Source organism: Gavialis gangeticus, unplaced genomic scaffold (genome assembly GCF_001723915.1).
Source record: "Gavialis gangeticus isolate Ggan-Ray unplaced genomic scaffold, GavGan_comp1, whole genome shotgun sequence".
NCBI lineage: Eukaryota > Metazoa > Chordata > Crocodylia > Gavialidae > Gavialis > Gavialis gangeticus.
The window spans coordinates 68,203,187-68,222,167 of record NW_017728994.1 but is presented as its reverse complement, the minus strand read 5'-3'; the positions used below and the strand labels follow the sequence as shown (position 1 = coordinate 68,222,167).

The following is an 18,981-nucleotide window of genomic DNA, read 5'->3' as shown; positions in this document are numbered from 1 at the left end:
TCAGCAGACAGACTTTGTACAGACCATGAGTGCCCACCCTGGTGGCAAGTACAAAATAGCTGGTGCTCTGTAAATTCACACCCTAACCTACTCCACACCAACTTCCCCATGTAGGCAGGCCATGAAGTAGCCCACTGTTCAAGATACACCTGGATTTGACTATCATGTAACAAAAGTTCAAATGAACAGAGGACAAGGTATCTTTTTACCTTAATACTGCATTTCAAAAGCAAACTTAAAATTAGGACTGTATATAAAGTGGAACCTGTTCACTATCTGCAATTCTCCTATTTCACTCAGGTAAATCATATGTATATTGCAGAGAAACATGCATTCGTTTACCTGAAAATTTGTGCATGCACCAATCAAAGGTGACCTAATGGCCAAAAGTGTGAAGACACATTTCTTAATAAATCTCAATGGAATCTGTGATGGGAAAAACTGCTAACATAATACAGTACTTCATTATTTCTATAGTTTTGGTGTTTTGTCACCAAGTTTACGTAGGAGTTGTGCACATTTCAAACACCATCTAAGCAGCATTTGGAAGAAAAAGCAGCAAGTTCCTTAGGGTGTCCATAGCTTTAGACTACACAAAAATACGTGCTATGGGACTTCCTTCCAAATCCTAGTTAAAAACAAATAATGCCATCTACTGAAAAATTCCCGATCCACCAGCCACACCACCAATAAACGTCAAAGTGCTTATCAAGATTGGAATTGCACTGCCTGTGTAAAAGAAACTGGCATTAATCTTTAGTGTTTCTAAGTGAGATTTTAGATAGACTTTATCCATTACAGACTGCATGGTTAAAGTTATCAAATATAACAATTTCTATGGGAGAATATACTCTGAACTTACACTTTTAGGAACTTACATTTAAGTATGGCCACATCAATCAACATGCAAGAAATTCCCAGGTTTACATATTGAGAAATAGATAATACAGTGCTTTTAAAAAACAACTTTAGCATAATTTTTTTTTTTTTAGTCAGAACTGTCAAGCATTCCCTCATGAGATTTTAATAACCAAGGAATGCCCCTTTTAAAAGGCATTTTTTTCACTTGCGGCAATGTGGATTTATGATATATTTAAAGGATTAAATGATACACTATACATATCACAGCAAGACTGGGTTTGAACAACAGAAAATTCTCAAATCATGTGTAGCATCTGCTAACTCAAACACTTTTAGTCTAGAATCACTGGAATAAGAAACCTTATATAGTTACATCACTTTTCTGAATAAATATTTTGACCATATTGAAAGAAAAATCTAAGCAAATGTAACAGGATGAAATATTAAATGAAAAAGGCTTTTCAATTCAATTCAACAAAATTTCACTGCATGAAAAATTTAGTTCTTCCAGTTTGTTCATTAAAGATTTGATTTTATTATAATGGGCAAAACGATAACTAAAATATTAATAAAATAATGGACTGGTCTTTATGTCCAACTTGCTGCGGGTAGTTTGTGCAAACAAAAATCCTCACAACCTGACCTGGGCACTAATGAGATCTCGCATAAAGGGCCTGGCAAGGAAATGTGTCAGAATAAAAGTGAATTAGAATATCAAGCACTACTGTAAAAGAATCTCAGAGGGAACCAATATCCATCTAACATGTGCTTTTGTAAGTGCCCTTATTCAAAAAAATTTCTCAGTAATTTTAAGATGCTGGTATACTTTTCCTATTACACAACTTCTCACACAACCACATGCGGTACATTTATAGACAGATTTACAATTGGAAAGAATTTTTTTTTCTGTCTTGATAATAAAATTAGGGGATTCTTTTGTTTCTCTTGTTTTTTCTTTTTAACAAACTGCAGTCCAACCAACTCAGCTCTCTTCACACAGCAGCCAAGGCTCTAGATTCTCCCCACACTGGTTAGAAAAATCCTTTCCAGCACAGTTCCGCTAGAATTGGGTCATTCCATAACAAACTGCTGGAGCATAACGCTAACTTTGGGGTCATCAGACAGTATGCACTGGTATTTTCTTTTGATTTCATCATTCATCATCGTCATCTTCATCTTCCTCACCATCAGAAAGGGATGTACAAGGTCGGATCTGTCGATAGCGATCGAGCCACTTCTCTACCATTTGTGTGACCAGGGGATGATTGCGGCGCCGAGAGCTTTTCTGCATAGCAACGAGAACTCCTCCCTCCGTCACACAGCAGTCCAGCCACTCCCTGAGCAGCTTCTCTTGCTGCTCCTCATTACCTATCTTTAGGAAGAGAAAATGGACACAAATGTGAAGGTGTCAAGACTGCCAAGATCTTTAAAAGAAGCAGCCTGCCATGAACTGTGAGATCCATATTAGTGGAAACATTCTTCCTTTTAAATGCCTTTGTGGAAAAGTTGCATTTTCATAGTATTTAGATTCCTTCAAACATGATTAGAAGCCCATCTAAGGGCTCACAAAGGCTAATGTTTCAAAAGCAATATTTTTGTTAATTCTTGAATTGTTTCTTCTTCTCAACCTAATTTCAAAATTCTCCTAGTAAATGTGTGTGACATTGCACATTTACAGCAAGCACAACCCTAAAATGGATGAGGTCTTGCAGAGAGCTTGTAATCTGCAAAGCAAGCCTTACAATTCTAGTAGTGCACTAGTCAAAACCCCTGCTTTTATAAAAAAAAGACATTCACAGTTGTAGCTCAAAAATTATATAGTATTTCTTTTTCTGTGCAAAGCATTTTTTAGACTAGCACTCATAGCCCTTTTGATCTCAAGATCCTAAAGTGTGCCTTTAGTTAGCCAAAACGGGCTCCTGTCAGTATCCGTCAGAAAAAACAAGCATAGACACCTTAGAGCACACAGCCATATTAAATGCCAACTTTCAAAACCTACTGGCTAATAATTACATTATATCCATTCACATTAGGGCTGAATATAGCCACTTTTGGCCTTACTGTTGCCTATTTTTGGGTTCATCTGTATTCACCAATATTGTACATTTGCACTCAAATAACAAGTAAATAAGGGTTCACAGACTTGGAAAGCATCCTTTAGAATAGCCTAAAAGGATGGGGAAGGGAACAGAAGTAAGGAAAGGATACAGTATGGACTTTAGGCCAAACTGCAGAGTCCTTCGGTACCCGCAATTAGAAACCACCATGGAGGTGGGGAGGGGGATAGAGAACAGGACAATGGGACACACCTTTTAGTTACAAAAACGCCTTACCTCTTGAGCAGAGAGGAAGTGAATGTGCAGCAGTTTCCTCTCACTGTCGACCAATGGTAAAAAGGTAATGGTAACATCATCATCAGTGTTCAGGTTAGCACCGGCACCTCGATTGCCATAACCATCATTCTCCATGGCAACCAGAGCAGAGAAGTGGCCCCTTGTGTAGCCCAGAGCAATAGGACTTTTCCAACAAAAACTCTGTTCCCATAACAAAGGCAGATACACACCTAAAAGACAAAAGGGACAGACACAGGCCTGGGACCTTCTTTCATTTTACAGACTCATCAGGTTAGAAGGGACAAAGGAGATCTAGTCCAACTGTCTGCACACATGAAGGATTCACCATTTCTAAACTATCCTCAGACACACGCCTAAGCAGCCTTTGCTTGAACGTACCACCTCCGCCAGCCTCCTGGCCCTGCCCCCAGAGAGAGTGGCTGCAACTTCCACAGACTGCTCGTTCTCCTGCCCTACAGTTCAGTTGTTTTTCCTGAGACTACCAACCTGCACTCCTGGCAACAAACTCACTGCCTCCTGCCCTGCCTTCTGTGGCAAAAGACAGCAGTTCTTTCAAGTATTTCAGAACTGCTATCAAGCCCCCATTAAGCTGCAGACCCTCACCTTGTCCTCATGCAGCTACATCCCAACCCCTTATCTTTGCTGATCACCTCTAGATCCTCTCTCCTGTCCTAAAAAAGTCCTTCTTAGAAATGCACACAGCTGGAAGCCCACGCAACAGTGAGAGGTAATGTCTTGAATACAGTGCTTCCCTGAATAACTAGCATTTGCTCTTTTGACAAAAGCACTACATAGCTGACTTGTTGAATTTGTGATTCCCCATACCCCTGCTCCCATCCCATAACCTCCAGGCGCTTCTCAGCAATGCTACTGCCGCACCAGTTTATCCCCCATTTACAGCCATACACTTAGTTTTATTCCCTAGGTATAGCATCTCACATTTATTTTGTTGAATTCATTTTGTTCACAGCCCAGATGTTTAAGTTTATCAAGATTCTTTGACTTTTTTTTTTGGTTGGAAAAAACATACCCCACCACGTTGCAGCTGTCATAGAAGCATAAAAAATTAGGGTTAGAAGGGACCCTCAGGTCATCCGGTCCAATGCTCTCCTCAGAGCAGGACCATCCCCAACTGGATCATCCCACCCAGGGCTTTGTCTAGCTGGGTCTCAAAAACCTCCAGGCAAGGAGAGTCCACCACCTCTCTGGGTAGCCTGTTTCAGGGTTTTACTATTCTCCTAGTGAGAAAGTTCTTCCTAATATCTAATCTAAAACTTCCCTTGCTACAACTTGAGACCATTGCTCTTTGTTCTGTCATCCGCCACCACTGAGAACAGTCTAGCTCCTTCTTTTGAACCCCCCTTCAGGCAGTTGAAGGCTGCTGTCCCATGGAAATGGATCCATTTTTTCAGCACAGCCAATCACTACTGGCCTACCACAGTGATTCTCAATCAGGGCTCCACAGCACCCTGGGGCACCTTAAGATCCCGTCAAGGGTGCTGCCAGATGCCACACAATGTTAGCGCTATTAGGTGAGTGGCAGAGCACCCTTGGTGCCTGCCATTTTAAGGGCTTAGAGCAAGCAGCAGGGCAGCCAGCACGTGTGGGCCAGCCCTGATGAGGCAGTCACATGACCAGAGGAAGGGGCCGAGTAGCCTCCATTTCAACTCAGGCCCTCAGGGATGAGACAGCAGTTTGCTGCTGGCAGCTGTGGAGAAAATGCCACCCAGCTGAGCTGCTGTTCACAACATCATGGAGGTACATGGGCAGGACCTCTGGGGAAGGAGGCGGCTCCAGGTCCTGGGCATGACCAAAAACTACACCCTGCTGGGGTAGGATGGTCTAGTGCGGCTGCCCATAGAAACGCCAGGCCTGTCACCTCCCCAGTGAAAGGCAAGTAAGGGGCACCTTATAACCCCTGCTCCCACACTCTTTTAGGTTGAGCGAGCCCTGAGCCGAGTTGGTAGACGCAGGGAGCCCTGAGCCAAGTGAGCACTGAGAGGTCCGAGGCCTAGGTGCCATATTTAAAACTGCATTTTTTGCCTCTCCGCTGATGACATGCGAGCAGCAAGCAGTGGGGCCCTTCAACCAATCAGCAGTGGGGGGCACAGAGGGGAACCTTCAAGGTGAAGGGAGCCACTGCACAGCCTACTCCTGCCATGAATTTGGTAGGTTCCTAATGATCCACAATATAAATCCAGAGATTTCAAAATGGGGATCCATAGCGTTAAAAATGCTGACCTGTTGTGGGCTTTCCGAACAGAAAAAAACTGCTCTAATATTTTTCCATAAATCAAAACCTGAGTGAAGCCAAGAGCTGGCATTTTCTGAGGGATGTCAAGTCAAACACAGCTGAGAACCACTGGCCTAGCAGGAAATTGTGTGCACGATCTAATTCAATATAGTTAAAGTTGGCACATAGGTGCACTTATCGTTCTAGCTGTCACTGCAATACTGTTCCCCTAAAATGTATAGTACAATAGACAACAGTAAATTTAACAGTTGTAACAAAGACTTGTTTTCAACCACTTAATCTGATTAAATTCTGCATCAGAAACAAATTTATCATTTTCTTTAAAAAAACAAGAATTAAACCTGATACTTTCACAAATTATTTAAAAATATTATTATACCATATATTATGTAGTACTTAAGATGTATGGCAAGCTGTCCCTGTCTGGCTAGACAGCCTCAAAATGCTGCATTAAAAAGTTAGAACTGCATTAATTACTTATATCAATTAACTGAGAAATGCTGAAAGGTCATACTGTCATCTTTGATGAAAGCAGGTCAGTTTAAACTTAGACAAATGAGAACCACAGACTTTGAATGAAGCTGTAGTTTTTCCAGATCATTTTTAAAAGCAAAGCAAGCAAATTGGTCAGGCGCAGCAAGTCTCAAAGCGTAACTGCCTCCTGCCTTTTCCTCCAGGAACACAAGTAACTCTTCGCATGTACCCCAGCAAGACAATTCAAGCAAAAGTATGCCTTACCTTGTGACAATTTATAAATAGCTGGGTACAAACCAAGTGCATATGTAGCATAGCAACCTTTAATAGCATAGCTATCTCCAGTAGGTTAGCAGCTGAGGCTGCAACAAAATAAGCCAATCTCCTCCTTGAACATTAAGATACTGAAGGGCAATACTGAAAAGGGCACCTGTTAAATCAGCCATTCCCAAACTAGGGGTCAGAAGCACAACAAGAACGTAACTGCAGATCTGGGGCTTGCAACCAAAAGTGGAGATGTCAACAGAAAAGTCTGGCAACTGCTTCTGTAGGTTATCTGCGTTTCTCCAAGCCTGGAGAATGAAAACTGAACAGTGACACTTGCTCATATCAGGTTTCCGGTAACCTGATGTTTAGGTTTTAAACTCTCCAAAGAAATGTCTATGTTTTCTCTCTCATTTCTATCTTTTTCTAGCTATACAAATGTTTCTATTTGTTTTAAGTCCATATTAAAATTCTATAAAAGTCTAAATGTGGAGGTGAGATTCATTTGGCAGCTCCCCTGTCAATTAGAATATAACTTTCAACTATATCCCAACTTTACATTTGATTACCTTGATTTAAAAGTAGCAAATGGCAGGATAAAAAGGATAACCATTAGCAAAAAAAGAAGCAGCTGTGTGTCTAAAGTAAATGAGATTATCCAAAGGAATGAGGAGTGCAAAGTTACACTGAAAACACATGCTAACAGCTAATGCAGTGAAAAAACTCCTGTAATTCCTGGAAATTAATTCTGCATAGGCAGGTAAGCAAATTATTTAACATATTTTTCATTTCAATACTGGTTGTGCTGAAGTTCCAAGTCAAATCACGCATTGAAGAGAGAGCTAATTTCTTAGCATTGAATGCTTGCACTTTTAAAAATGCATATTAAAACCTAATTTGCATAACAGCACTAATGTTTTAAAGCAACACACCACACAGATGAAACCACCGCCACCACAACTTGAAAAAGTAAGACCTCTCAGATATGCAACGTTATAAGCTTCCACAATAACAGTCCCAATGACATAATTAGGAACTCTTCTTTTCTATAATCACTTTGGTTGCCCTCAAGTCCCTCCCTTCAGGACTATGGCAATTAATTTTTATAACAATTTTAGGATTTCATGCGCTCTGCTCACTTCTTGGCTCTCAGGCTCTGTGACTAATAGGACTAACAGGAGACGCCCAGGAGAAAAGCTCTACCAAGTAGTCAGTTGCTGCTAACAGGATTTCCACAGCAATCAAAATGAAGCCTGCTTCAGTTAAATAAGTTTCTTTAGGTAAATCTGATATCTTTTATTAGACCATATCAATCTTTTATTATACCAACCAACTTTTGAGTTGGTCTAATAACAAATATCAGATTTACCCAAAGAACTTTGTCCGCCTATGTCCTTAGACCAACACGGCTACAACCTACACTCTTGCTTCAGTTAAATGAATCCTTAGCCCTGTGTTCAAGGTATTCACCACTAAGGGCCATATATGAAACTCATCTCATAAACCATACCTTTTATGACCTTTTTCCTAATGTAGTGTTTTGCAAATTTTTGGTACTTGGGGGAAAAAAAAAATTTTCTGGATTAAAATTGGTGGCACACTTCACTTGCCAGCCTGCAGGCCTCATCCAGCCACGTCGGACTGGCATGGCCAGGGCCCATCCAACCCATTTTTCATGGCACACTCCCACTGCTCTCTCAGCACATCAGTGTGCTACAGCATACCCTTTGGGAATTGCTGCCTAAATGGCTTATATCCAAATTAAAACGGCATTAAGTAAACTTTCCACACACCTGGCATGCATGTCTGCCCAAACATCCAGAACCCCACCTACTCCTCTGAAACAAAGACCCCCTCCACGGACAGAGCATCCCCAGTCCCACTTATCTGCAACACAGTGTTAACATTCCCTGTCCCTGTTCAGTCCCATCCATCCCTTGTTGGATATTTGAGGCTGTGCCAGTAGCAGTCTCTTACCGATTCCTCCCATTTCTCTCCATCTTACTACTGATTGGCAGGGCTATCCCCCTCCCTTCTTCTACAGTTTATGGGACTTACAATTAGTCTTAACAGACAATGAAGTTCTCACAGCAGCAGCTCTAGCGTGGTGCTGCTACTGCCACCACAGCTCCCACAAGGAAGCAGCAGAGGCACCCAAGGTCTACTTGGAAAAAAGCATGGGGGGGGGGGTTTAGTCTCTTCTCCTAAAATGGTGGCAGAACCACCAGTTAGAAACCAGTTCCTTTCCCTCTCTCAACATTAAGCTGCACCACAGGAAAATGTCAGAAAAGTTATGGAAGCCCAATCCATTCATATTCCTCTGCTCCATTTAACCACAATATGCTCAACTGGTACAAACTCCTGTCCTCATCCATTTCACTGCATACAGTGCATTTACACAAACTACCAAGTTGGAGCTACTCACAACTATGGGCAAACACCTCCAGAGCAGGAAGGAGCAGCCTATTAAATTCTTCCCCCTGCTCTTTAGTTTTCATGAGACTTAAAATAACCAATGAATCTCCTAATCCCCCACCTTGATGGGTTTTTGCAGCAAAAACACAGGGTAGAGTCTCTTCAGACTATCCAGATCCTGTGTATGTTAAGATTAGAAAGTCACAAAAATAAAATAAAATAAATCAATCAATCACTACAAACTTGTAGATTTTTCAAACTCTGAACTCCACCAAGTCTAAAAAGTTTCACTTAAAGGTAACTTTGGGTACCTCTACACATTGCCCTATGTCACCATAGTGATGCACTACATTACTGTAGTGATCACGTGAGTCTACACGTGATTGGCAGCTACTGGACCATAGCAGCGCGCTCCCCCATTTTAGCACACTGCAATGATGAAGTAGCAGCAAAATCTAACATGCACAGCACGGTATGGGCAGTTACTGTGTTGTACTTTAGTACTTCCAGTGGCCTTGTTTCAGTAGATGCATCAAGCCAATACAATTAGATATTGATGCATATAGGCTGCAATGGCAGGTATTGGTACAACATTGTGAGACAGCTAGTTAAAATAAGTTTGAAGTTAGCTCTGTCCATGAAAAGGAAAGAATTTGATGCTTCCCCTCTCCAGTACCAAAATTCATCAACTACAAGCTTGATACCAGAAACCAACATTGTATCATAATGTATTCCTGGTTTAAGAGTCCTCATTCAGCTGTTAGACCTCCAGGGTCCCACATATTTCTGCTTTTTATAATTCAGTCATCTGTTGTCACTACACAAATCTGAAGTACAACAAATACCTGAATGAGGCAAAACAAGTGCATTGCACTAATCCAGAGAAGCAGAGAAAAGTAGTAATGGATAATTTCTGCATCACCATTCAGATCACAAGCGTTAGATGGGTCCTTGATTACAGCATGCTTCTGCCTAGTGACTGAATACACATAGCTTCTCTTTTGCCCTTATGAGCACTTCTAGTCACTTCTCCAGTAATTATACCAATTAGAAACAAATCAGGTTCTTATTAAAACCTGGACTCAATCTAAAAAGGACTGCTTTTAAAAAAAAAAAAAATGCAATTTTTCAAAGAATTCTAAAACTGAGACAGTTGTATATGATAATGCACATATACAAAGTGAAATGTCAAAACTTGACTGGGAACCTGTTACAATAAAAAATAATTATTCTGTAAAGATGGAGGTTGTGGGGATGTTATTAAAGCTAGAGACTTAAAAGAATGGTTTGTATTGACTTATTTTCCTAATAGACTGTTTTATGACTTGTCCAGGACCAACTCAGTATTGCTGCAGCCCTCTTATGTATTATATGTGTAGCCTTTTGTTAATGCTGTGCAACCATAGGTTTTGGTACAAATGTTTTTATAGTAAGTTGATACATTTATTCTAGATACTTGGAGAGATTGGCATGGATCATTAATATTTTGAAGTCAGCATTTTTCCCTCCCATCTTTCACAAAAGGAAACAACTATCCATATACTTACAGATGGCCAGGCATGTCAAGTTTGTTAAAACACCATGGAGGAGATTAAACTGTTTCTTAAAAATTAGACCTCAAGAAAGTAAAAAAAAAAAAAAATAGCAGTTTTAGATTCATAGGTTGAAATGCTTTAAACAGCAGCTGCCAACTAGTGCTACAATCACAGAATTTCTATTGCAAAACACATCGAAAGTAAGAAGGAACCTTGGAGCCAGAGCCAAAATACTGCAAGGATTCTCTGCTCCCCGCTCCTACCATTCTAAGGCTCCTGACAGATGTTCATTTAAAGGCGCAATGGGATCCGATACAAGATTCTAGCAATCGTGCTTCCTGCCATGCCATATGTGCAGGGCAGGAAGCATGACTGTAGGATAAAACATGAAAGCCCACGGTACCCAAAAGCTGGTGCAGAGAGAATCTGATCTCAGGCTCCCCCCACACCAGTGAGCAGCAAGCTTGGTTCCCCGGGTCCCCTCCACTGGGAGCCCCAATCAGCTGTTCAAAGCTCCCAGCTGCAGGAGCACACATGGAGCTCCCATGCAGACTAGATGCTCCTATTACCTAATGTGGGCTTCCAAACACAGGGGAGCATGGTGTGCTCCCATGACTGGGAGCCCCTAGCGATTAGTCCCAGCCACTGGTACGCACCAGTCTTGAAAGAGTCCAGCGTACTTTCAGAGACTGGGTGCACTGGCCACAGTCAGTTAAAGGCATGATAGGAATCAGCCACAAAAAGTTCTTCTAAATATTTTGTGTAATAACTTTGTGGTTTATTCCTCATTTTATCACACCATCAACTGAATGAGCAAGTGGCCAGGTCACTACTTAAGATGCAATTAACCAGTTAATCACATCTTAAGTGTTACATCCGTCAGGGGCCCCATGTTTTCATGTGGGTTTTAGGGAGAGAGAAGGGGTGGGAAATGGAAAGGATTAAGGGAGCAGTTTCAGTGAAACACAACATTAAGCAGCTGCAGCAGTTGCGACTGACAAGATAAGGATGGGTCCATGACTTTTTTTTTTTTTTAAATTGGCATCCTTTAGTCTGCGAGAGATCATGGATACTGCAGCCTATGGCATAGATGGTTTGCTGCATCTCACATGACCAAATAGTCCAGTCTGAGATTTGCATGATCTGTGGTAGTGGTTGCAAATGTACCTGTCAAGGTTGGGTATTTGGGAGCTGCTTGGATCCATATAAGCATGTGAAACTTATAGTATATCTTAGGAAGATAGTGTTAAACACCTGAAACAGCAGGAGTTACAACAGTAATTAAAAACACTAAGTGTAAAACTTTACAAGATATAATTACTAATTTTGGCTTCTATGGTTACATCTACACTTGACTAAAGCTTCCCCGCATAAAACAATGGAATTATTTTGCTAAGCAGCAGAGAACAACTGAAGTGCGTGTACATCTCAGCTTCAGTGTTTACAAGTACTGATGGAATTTCCTTATTCAGATAATGCCAATTTGAGTACTCAGAGATGCTAAGTTCATATTAGCAAGAATTACTACATTTTTAAGATTTATTAAATGGATCCAATTATATAGATTGCATGGGAACAGTTTGTCTCAATGTATTAAGCAAGAGAAGTCACAAGAGAACATAAATCAAGCTAGGATTTACCATCTAAGCTTCACGTTCAAGACAAGGAATTTCAGAATGTGCCTCGTTGTTTCCTTTTGTTTTAAAACCTCCCACCACATCGTGAAATTAATGCTGTAACTGGGTGTGTATAAGATTTAGAAAAATGCTATCATCACTGCCCATCCTGTATGTGTAAGGAAGCAATAAAGGGTCAGTTCACTTTTATCAATGAAAGGACCATCAACCAGATGTTTTTGGAGACAGTAATTATAGCAGAAACAGTGGACAAGAGAAGACAGACAACACAAGCTCTCTTCTAGGCCATTTCTTTGACCTAGAGAAAAAGTCAAAATGTGCCAGCTGCAGTTTGTCTGTAGAGTAAAATGTCTCCATGTCTGCAAACTGCACTGAGACCCCCAGATATAAAGACCTGTCAGTCTAAAGCAAAGAATGAATAGTCTCTGGCAGTAACAGCTCACTGGATTCCAGCATTTCTTCTTTCCTCTCTCGCACTATTAACCAGCCTGACTATTCTAAACTACCCTTGAAAAAAGTCATCATGGAAATATACTTGCCAAGGCACAGATTCTTTATAAAGGAGATAAAAAAATTAAAATTTCACTATCCAAATAAAAAAAAGTTCTCTTGTCTCAAGAGAATAAAATTTAGAAAGGTTTCTGGAAACCTAATAAAAACCCAAGGGAAAAACAAAACAAAAACAAAAAATAAAGGTTCACAGTTTTGGGGAAGTCACTAAAAAAAAAGTGTCTAGGAATGTCACAGGAAAGTCTCTAGGTCATATACAGACCATAATCTAATCCTGGAACCTTTGAACACCCTACCTTGTAGAGATGCTTTAAGTTTACAGTGAAAACGAATAGTCTTGATCTACTTTAATTTATCTTTATGCATGCTATTTGGGATTATTAGAGAAACAGCAGCAAAGATGACACCAGTGCACCCTTCACCCCCTCCTAACATTCCTGTCTAATTTTTATTCCAAAGACATACATCTACTAAAACGTTAGCATCTAGGATACATGCAATTGCTCAAACATATTTGGCTTGCAAAGCAAAAGGCCCATCTCTGGATATCAATAAATGCCAGCCCAACCAAGAATGAACTGGTCACTTAAACAAGGTAACATCTTTATACTCATCCTAGGTTGGTTGGGCTTTTAGCCCAGAAAGCTCAGGAAAAAGATCAGATAAAAAAGTTGACCAAGGTATGCACATTACTTCTTAGTAAGTTAAAATAAGCATAATTCTAGATAAATAATTTCTGTAAAGCATGCAATTAAGTGTTTGAGAAGCAACTGGCTACTGTTGAAAGCAAGATGCCAGCTGTAAGGCCCAATTTTTGAACAAGAATGGTAAAACACTGACAGTTCCTTTATTTCCACCTCTGTAGTCTATCTCCCCTTTCATCTTCTCTACCTTTCTTAATACGGCACCTTACCTCTAGGACAGAGGATGACTCCTTTAACTGTTCCTACAGGCTGCAGCACAAATCACCTGAAGGGGCGCTGTGGAGTGACAAGGCATACATACCCCTTAGTCCTGAAAACTACCCAGCAGATACCTTTGTAAATTCTAGTCTTTTACAAGCCTGGGAAGTAAAAGTGGGAGTCCAGAGTTCATTTGAGGCCTCCCACTTTGCTGAGACATTATGCATCTTTAACTAATGAATGCTTTTCTCCCAATTAATGAAATATACTGAAACTCTCAGTGCATTTAAAAAAAATACAGGAATTATCAGCATAGAATTTCTAATTCACCGTGTATAAAAATTATCTGTAATGTTGTGGCATTTACTAGACCCAAGCAAGGACCAGGATCTCATTTTGCCAAATGCTATATACCATCAAAATAAAAACTGAACTGTACCAAAAGTAAAACTACATTCCAGATAATTTAACTACAGAATGTTCTTTATAGTTTGTTTTTTTTAAGGTCCCTAGATTTGAGAAAAAAGTTCAAAAGAATTCAACACTTGCCTTAGATTTCTCTCTGTTCACTTTGATTATGCTTCAAGTTAGAAAACAGTTTTAAGATAGATAAAACAATTGCTGGAGTGTTACATCTTATTAAATAATTTAGTAACTTAAACAATTATTTCTCTCGATTTGAGAATTTTAAATTAAAAAAAACACCTTACATTTCAAAAAGCAACTGAGTGTTTAGATAAGAACCTTTTATATATGGATTTCTATTACCCGAAATGCTACAGTTCCACACACCCAAATTTGACAAAGCAGTTCTGTAGTTTCTGACAGACACTATATTGCAGGGCAATGTATTTCATTAAACAAAATACCAACTTTACTCTGTTTAAAACCAAGATAAGCTGCACCACAGACAGGCAGTTTTGTTGGTCACTTGTTTTTTCCTTGATGTTACACCTACAATTAATGGCTTGTACCAGTCCAGAAAAACTACTGCAGACAAAACCTTCGTTATTGCCATCCTCCTCCTGCACATAAAGGCCTGCTATTATCATCCTCATTATTTACTTGTTTCTTTTAGCTCCCAAGATGTAATAGTGATACTTAATATGTTGGATGCAATCCTCAAGTCTATAAATATTGTGTTAAGTGGCATTTAAAACATTAATCCTTTCATTCTTGATATAGCCAGAGTGCTTCCTGCCAGCAAATCTTGTTGCTTTAATAATCAGTCTCCCAATATCAACTGAACTACTGGTTGAAAAAACAGATTTAAGAACTAGAGGCTTAAAAACAAGAGATATTTTACAGGAATTTGAAAGAAGCTTGGTACAAGATATCGGTAGCAGGTAGATATAAAAATTGGACTTTATACAAAGTCATTTAGTAGTAAAGATTATAAAAACTGTTGAAGCTTACCTTGAAAACGTGTATATCCTAAAGTTTCACCCCGGAAACTCTTATAATATTTTACTCCATAAACTATAATTGGTCTTCTAAGAATATGTGCAAGTACAAAAATGTGCGTCTGCTCCAAACTTGCTCCAGGCTGTACCAAAAAAGAGAAACAAGACAATACTAGGAATAAATATTTGATATAACTTTAGCTCCTGCTATCTTATTAATAAAGCAGTTTCTGCATTAGTTCTGTAAAACCCATTTTTTCAGTCCAACTAAAACTCTCTTGAAATAGTGAACAGCATCCAGATTCCAAAATCAAAAAAGCGTTTCATAGAATAGTTCACTTTGAGGAACCTAAAAATACAAGTGACTGTAAAATACAAACTGCATTTCAATACAACAGCAGCAACTACAGCTCCAGCTGCATAAGTATTCCATTCTAAGAGATGATTTTCAGCTGCAAAATTTCACTTCAGTTCTAAAACTCAGGCATTTAAAAACAAAAATCATGAGAGAAGGCACCTGGGGAAGGAGGTAAGGTATTAAACAGAACAAGCCAGAAATTTTCATTCACTGCACAATTTTGTACAAGCTTAAGCCTACCAGCAACAAAAACAAGTATTTCAACAAAAACTTTTATACCACTGGTTAGATCGGAACTTTTAAATTTGATTTTCAAATACAATTTACAACTCAATGGTGGGAGGCATTTATCCTTTCAGACTGCTAGTTTAAAAAAGAGCTGATAAAAACTATATTGGGAGTAAAGACGCTGCCAATCGGTGGAATTCCTTTCTTTTTTCAAAGCAAGATTCTAAAGAGACATTCTTACCTGACTAGCAAGAGAAAGTATGAATGCCCAATCTTCCTGCCACTGTTCCTCTCGCAGAGAGAAATGTAAACCAAAGCTCTGAGAGTACCATGACTCCCACTCTTTCCAACGGGTGTAGAACCTACAACAGCATACATAGAAGAGATGCTAAAATACTTGCTCTCAATTCAAACTATTGAGTCATAGAAATGTTGAATAACCATATTCATTCCCCAGCTCAAGAGTCAGTTTACTGAAGCATATTTGTTTCCATCTTACAAAAATATTTTAAAGAGAAAAGTCTTGTGCAACTCTGCATCTTAGCTCTTTCATGCTGGCAGTTTCCATTAGAATGAAGTGTAGAACCATATCGTGCATCAGAAAAGTTAACATCTAAAACTCAAGAAGTTTGATCACTTGCTCCTTACCTGTAAAATAGTTCCAAGAACATCTTGTAATGAGAACATTACAGCACTGTATTGTATGTAGTTAGACAATTAAACAAGATTGCTATGTTACGCCTGTAAGAAAAGGCAAGATACTTCATCTTTTGGATTGGTGAGTGCATAACATAATGAGATGACCAATTCAGAGTTAGCTGTCCTCATTTCCTTCCACTAACAGAGATGAGCTATTAGGATGTACCCAACAGATAAGAATATAAAGTGCATTCTGGGTGATACCCATGGTCCACCTAGCCTATCATCCTGTCTCCAACAGTGGATTCTTTAGAGGAAGAACCAGGTATATCTAAAGTGACCTATCCCCTGTTCACTGCCCTCCCTGGTACACATAAGTTGGTTCAGAGATGCCAGAAGGTACCTCTCCAACTGTTCTGTTTAATAGCTAAAAATGGATTTATCGTCCATGAATGTCTAGTCCCTTTCTGAACCCAGCTATACCATCTCTCTCTACAACCTCCTCTGGTCACAAGTTCCACAAGTAACTATACCCTGTGTAAAAAAGCCCTTTTGCTTGTCAATTTTAAACTAATTTCAGTTCTAGTATTCTGGGACTTAGTGCATAACAGTTCCCCAGGATGTATGCGGTACCTGTGCTGGTCTGAGACAAAAAGAAATACAAAAATCTAGAACTCTTTGTTTACCAATTTTGAACTTTCCCTAAGCCTGATGATGGGTGCATGAGCCCGAAAGCTTGCAGGAAAAGATTGCAAAAAAAAAATAAAAAAAATAAAAAAAATCTCTCAGTTGGTCTAATAAAAGGTATCATTTTGGAACCAAGAGTTCTAGATTTCTGCATAACAGTTCCCTATTCACTTTGTCCACACCCTTCATGATTTCATAGATTTCTATCATAGCTTTCCTTGGCCTTCTCCTTTCCAAATTTAAGACTCTCCTGGTATGGCAACCGCCCATTCCATTAATCATTTTCCTTGCCCTTCTCTGTACCTTTTCTAATATTACTAGATTTCTGAGAAAGAGACAAAAACTGCATACAATATTCAAGATATGGGCACACCATGGATTTATACAGTGGCAAAACAACACTCTCCATTTTGTTTTCAATTTCCTTCTTAACGATGCCCAACATTTTTATTGGCTTTTTTGGTCACCATTATAGATTCAGCTGGTAGTTTTAGAGAACCATCTACAATGACTCCAAGGTCTATTTCCTGAGTCGTAACAGGTAGTTCACAACCCAGTATTGTGTACATATATTTGAGACTGCTTTTCTGTATGTGAATTACCTTGCATTTGTTGATATTGAAGTTCATCTGCTATTTTTTTGCCCAGTTACTTTGCTTGGTGAGATCTTTCTGCAGCTCCTCTCCATCAGCTTGAGATTTGACTACCCTGAATAATTTGGTATCACCTGCAAATTTGGATTTCACTGTGCAACCCCATTTCCAAACTATTGATGAAAATGCTGAAGCAAAACTGGCCCCAGCAAAGATCACTGCAGAACACCTGTTTTGACCTCTCTCCATCCTGAAAAGCAACCATTAAGCCTGACCCTTTACTTCCTACCTTTTAACCAGCTCTTGACCCGTGAAAGAACCTCCCATCCAATCTCATGGCATGTTTTTTTTTTTTTAAATGAGGAATCTTATCAAAAGCTTTTTCAAAACCCCAAATGTGTTACGTTAACTGGATGCCCCTGGTCGATGTTAACACCCTCAAAGAACTCTACCAGATTAGTGAGGCAGGATTTCCCTTAAAAAAAAAAAAAAAGCCCCAGGCAAACTTCTATACCAGATCATGTTTGTCCATGTGACTGACAATTTTAGTCTTTATTATAGAGTCCACCAACTTACTAGGGATGGAAGTGAAACTAACTGTAGTTCCTGGGATAACTCTAGAGCCCTTTTTAAGAATAGGCATTACACTGGTAACCCTACCAGTCCTCTGGCACAGAGGTAGTTTCTAATGAAAGGTGACAGGCTATTGCCAACAATTCTGCCATTTCACTTTTGAGTTTCATGAATGTCATGTGGCCCTGGCAACTTATTAGTATTTACTTTATTGATCTGTTTTAAAACTTCTTTTGTTGTCACTTCAATGCAATCCAGCTCTACAGACCTACCTATTAGGAAGGACTGATCTGGTGTGGGAGTTCTCCCAACGTTTTCTGCAGTAAAACTGATGCAAAGAATTAATTTAACCACAGTCTATGATAGAAGACCTTCCATAAAGAGAAGTAGTTATTCAGCACTATTTTATGAATGGAGTGAAGAAAAAAAAAAAAAAAAAAATCAGTCAGCAAATTACTTGGGACAAGACTGATAATCACAGACTAAGAAACCACTAGAGATCTAATGCCAACATGAGCAAACATACTGCGACCAATAGTTAGGAACCTACTGAAATTGCAGAGGCAGGCAGGCGTTTCACAGCCCAATCACTGTAGCCACTGCCATTTTCATGATTTTTTGCAACAAGCCCTCCCCTCCCCCCACCCACATGCCACTGATTGGCAGAGAGCTACCCTTCAGGCAGCCCCACCCCTCGCCACTGATTGGCCAAGAGTGCTGCCACACATGCGGTTCCACCCCTACCCACTGACTGGCAGAGGGAGCAGAGTCGCAAGATGGGCAGCCCTCTCAGCCAATCAGCAGCAGAGGGAGGAGGGGGCTCCCCAAGTGGGGAGCCAGAATTTTATTTTCAGTAAGGGTTTGGGGTCTGTTTTTTTTGTTTGTTTATTTGGGGGGGGGGGTTAAGTGATTTCATGGAAACCTCCTCAAATTATGGTTCCATAAAACATGCAAAATTACAATTTGAGTAGGTCCCTATGAATGATCCGTTTCCAGTGGCCAATTCAATGCATCTTGTAGCAATTTGTAATTCTGCTCCAAAGGGAACAAACAAGTCATTCTGATTTCATGCAAATAAGAACGTTCTATTTAAGAAATAGTTATTTTTGATCAACAAATCCAGGTGCTTTTTTTTCTTTTGGGTGAATTGATTTAGGATGCTAGTAATTTAAGAAACATGTTTTTAGTTCAGTGGCTACTAAGTTCACTTTCACTGCCGGAACTTATCCTGGGTGATGCTGGAAGAATTATGAGGCAATCATAAGGCAGTGTTTGAACGTATGGACAAATTACA

The 18,981-nt window shown here is 39.7% G+C and overlaps 1 protein-coding gene across 2 annotated transcripts in view; it reads right to left on the bottom strand.

Annotated features, from left to right (window-relative positions):
* Nucleotides 1-905: 905 nt before the first annotated feature.
* Nucleotides 906-18,981, bottom strand: part of ZRANB1 (zinc finger RANBP2-type containing 1) — a 62,418-nt gene continuing 44,342 nt past the window's right edge. The window contains exons 7-10 of one of the 2 annotated variants that reach the window (XM_019502968.1): nucleotides 15,437-15,557; nucleotides 14,623-14,752; nucleotides 3,195-3,424; nucleotides 906-2,233 (exon numbers count right to left, since the gene is read on the bottom strand). In XM_019502968.1, the coding sequence (XP_019358513.1) occupies nucleotides 2,015-2,233; nucleotides 3,195-3,424; nucleotides 14,623-14,752; nucleotides 15,437-15,557 (700 nt within the window). In that variant the 3' untranslated portion in view covers nucleotides 906-2,014. Of the gene's footprint in view, nucleotides 2,234-3,194; nucleotides 3,425-13,217; nucleotides 13,285-14,622; nucleotides 14,753-15,436; nucleotides 15,558-18,981 lie in introns of those variants that run through there. The other variant, XM_019502969.1, reaches the window with a different exon arrangement.